This window comes from Brassica oleracea, chromosome C3 (genome assembly GCF_000695525.1).
Source record: "Brassica oleracea var. oleracea cultivar TO1000 chromosome C3, BOL, whole genome shotgun sequence".
In the NCBI taxonomy this organism is placed as follows: domain Eukaryota; kingdom Viridiplantae; phylum Streptophyta; class Magnoliopsida; order Brassicales; family Brassicaceae; genus Brassica; species Brassica oleracea.
The window spans coordinates 53,597,134-53,599,018 of NC_027750.1; the positions used below are offsets into that span (position 1 = coordinate 53,597,134).

At 50.7% G+C, this 1,885-nt stretch overlaps 1 protein-coding gene across 1 annotated transcript; it reads left to right on the forward strand.

The window, feature by feature from the left end:
- The first annotated feature begins 944 nt into the window (after positions 1–944).
- On the forward strand, positions 945–1,797 carry LOC106330925. The gene is made up of 2 exons (XM_013769314.1): positions 945–1,380; positions 1,433–1,797. The coding sequence occupies exons 1-2, from the start codon at positions 945–947 to the stop codon at positions 1,795–1,797; spliced, it is 801 nt and encodes a 266-aa protein (XP_013624768.1).
- The last annotated feature ends 88 nt before the right edge of the window (positions 1,798–1,885 follow it).

Here is a 1,885-nt window from a genome sequence, read left to right on the forward strand (position 1 = left end):
GTCAAAGGGCACGATACGACAGAGTGCAAGTCACTCTATGCGCACTACCTCTCCTTCTTAGCAAGTGGAGACTTCAAGTTCGAACCACTAAAGGCTAAGCCGAAGAACGGCAAGAACTGGAGCAAGAATAAAGAAAGGAGAGCCCAGCGCAAAGCTACAGGCAAAAGTCGACATAACGAAACCCAACAACGAGATGACGAGGAGGATGCCCCGAAGAGCAATGGCGAGGCAGACTCCTCGGCTGACGAAGAGCAACCAGCTAACCGCAGACGCATTGAGGTTATACTTTCCCAGCAAAACTTGTCGTCGGACGATGAGAACGATGACACACCTGTACTCGAAGATTTGAGGGATGTTCTGAAACAGAAGTTTGAATCCGAAAACAGCAACAGCTCCACGCGCAATGATCTCCGAACAACGTTGAATGCACAGAAGTCGCGATGTATCTCGGCAGTTGACCTTGATCCCAAAGAACGCCCGAACGGCGACCTTAAGGATAAACTCAACGCAGGAGCATGCGATCTCCGAATCCGCCTCAATCGTTCTAAGCCCAATGAACTCCGGAGGCGTTTGGAGCAAACTAAGATGTCAAGCAACGACACTCCATCATCAAAAAACGATAGCAGCGTACCAACCGATTTACGCGCCTTCTTAGACTCCAAGCAGGTCCAAACGCGACATCAACTAAATGTCATCATGGGCGGTTCTCCTCCTTGCGGCAACTCTGTTCACTCCGTCAAGGATTACCGTCGGCAGGTCGCAACTTCGCCGAGATGGCTGACTAGGCCGCCAAATCACCCTCCGATAACCTTTTCACCGGATTCACGTACCCCCACAACGATCCTCTTCTTGTAGTTCTTGGAATTGGGGAGTACGACGTCACCAAGGTCCTCATCGATACAGGAAGTTCCGTCGACCTCATTTTCCGAGGAACCCTGCAGAAGATGGGAGTCGATCTCGACGACATCAAACCATCCTCCGGAACATTAACCGGCTTCAACGGATCCTCCGAAACAATACTGGGAACAATCCGCTTTCCGGTACGCGCATGTGGAGTCACTCGGACTGTCAAGTTTGCCGTCATAAGCACGAAGGCCCCTTACCACGCCATACTCGGAACCCCCTGGATACACTCAATGCTGGCCATTCCATCCACTTATCACCAGTGCGTCAAGTTCCCTGGTACGGACGGAAAAATCAAAACACTGCAAGGAGATCAAAAGGCCGCTAGGGAACTCCTAGTCGCCACAGTTAAACTCCAACGATTGTCTTTATCGGTTAACTCCGTCACTCCTCCAACCTATAAAGTCTGCTCCCACGAAGGCAAAATTCTCGAGTTACCTATTGACGATGCCGATCCAAGCCGGACCGCAAGGGTTGGTGCGTACCTGTCTCAAGGCAAATGTGTCCACATTCGCGTGGTCCATATCAGACATGAAAGGAATTGATCCGGCCATAACAACTCACGAACTAAACGTCGATCCGATAGTCAAGCCTATCCGACAGAAGCGACGCAAGCTCGTTCCAGATAGGTCAAAGGCTGTAAACGAAGAGGTCAACCGGTTGCTCGGCGCTGGTTCAATTGCTGAGGTGCACTACCCTGAGTGGTTAGCAAATCCAGTAGTCGTCAAACAGAAGAACGGGAAGTGGCGCGTCTGCGTCGACTTCACAGACTTGAATAAAGCCTGCCCAAAGGACAACTATCCTCTTCCCAACATCGACCGTTTAGTTGAGTCCACGGCTGGAAACGAGATGCTCACCTTCATGGACGCTTTCTCTTGTACAACCAAATCATGATGCACCCCGACGATCGCGAAAAAATGGCATTTATAACGGATGGACGACCCTACTGCTATAAGGTCATGCCATTCGGTTTGAAGAACGC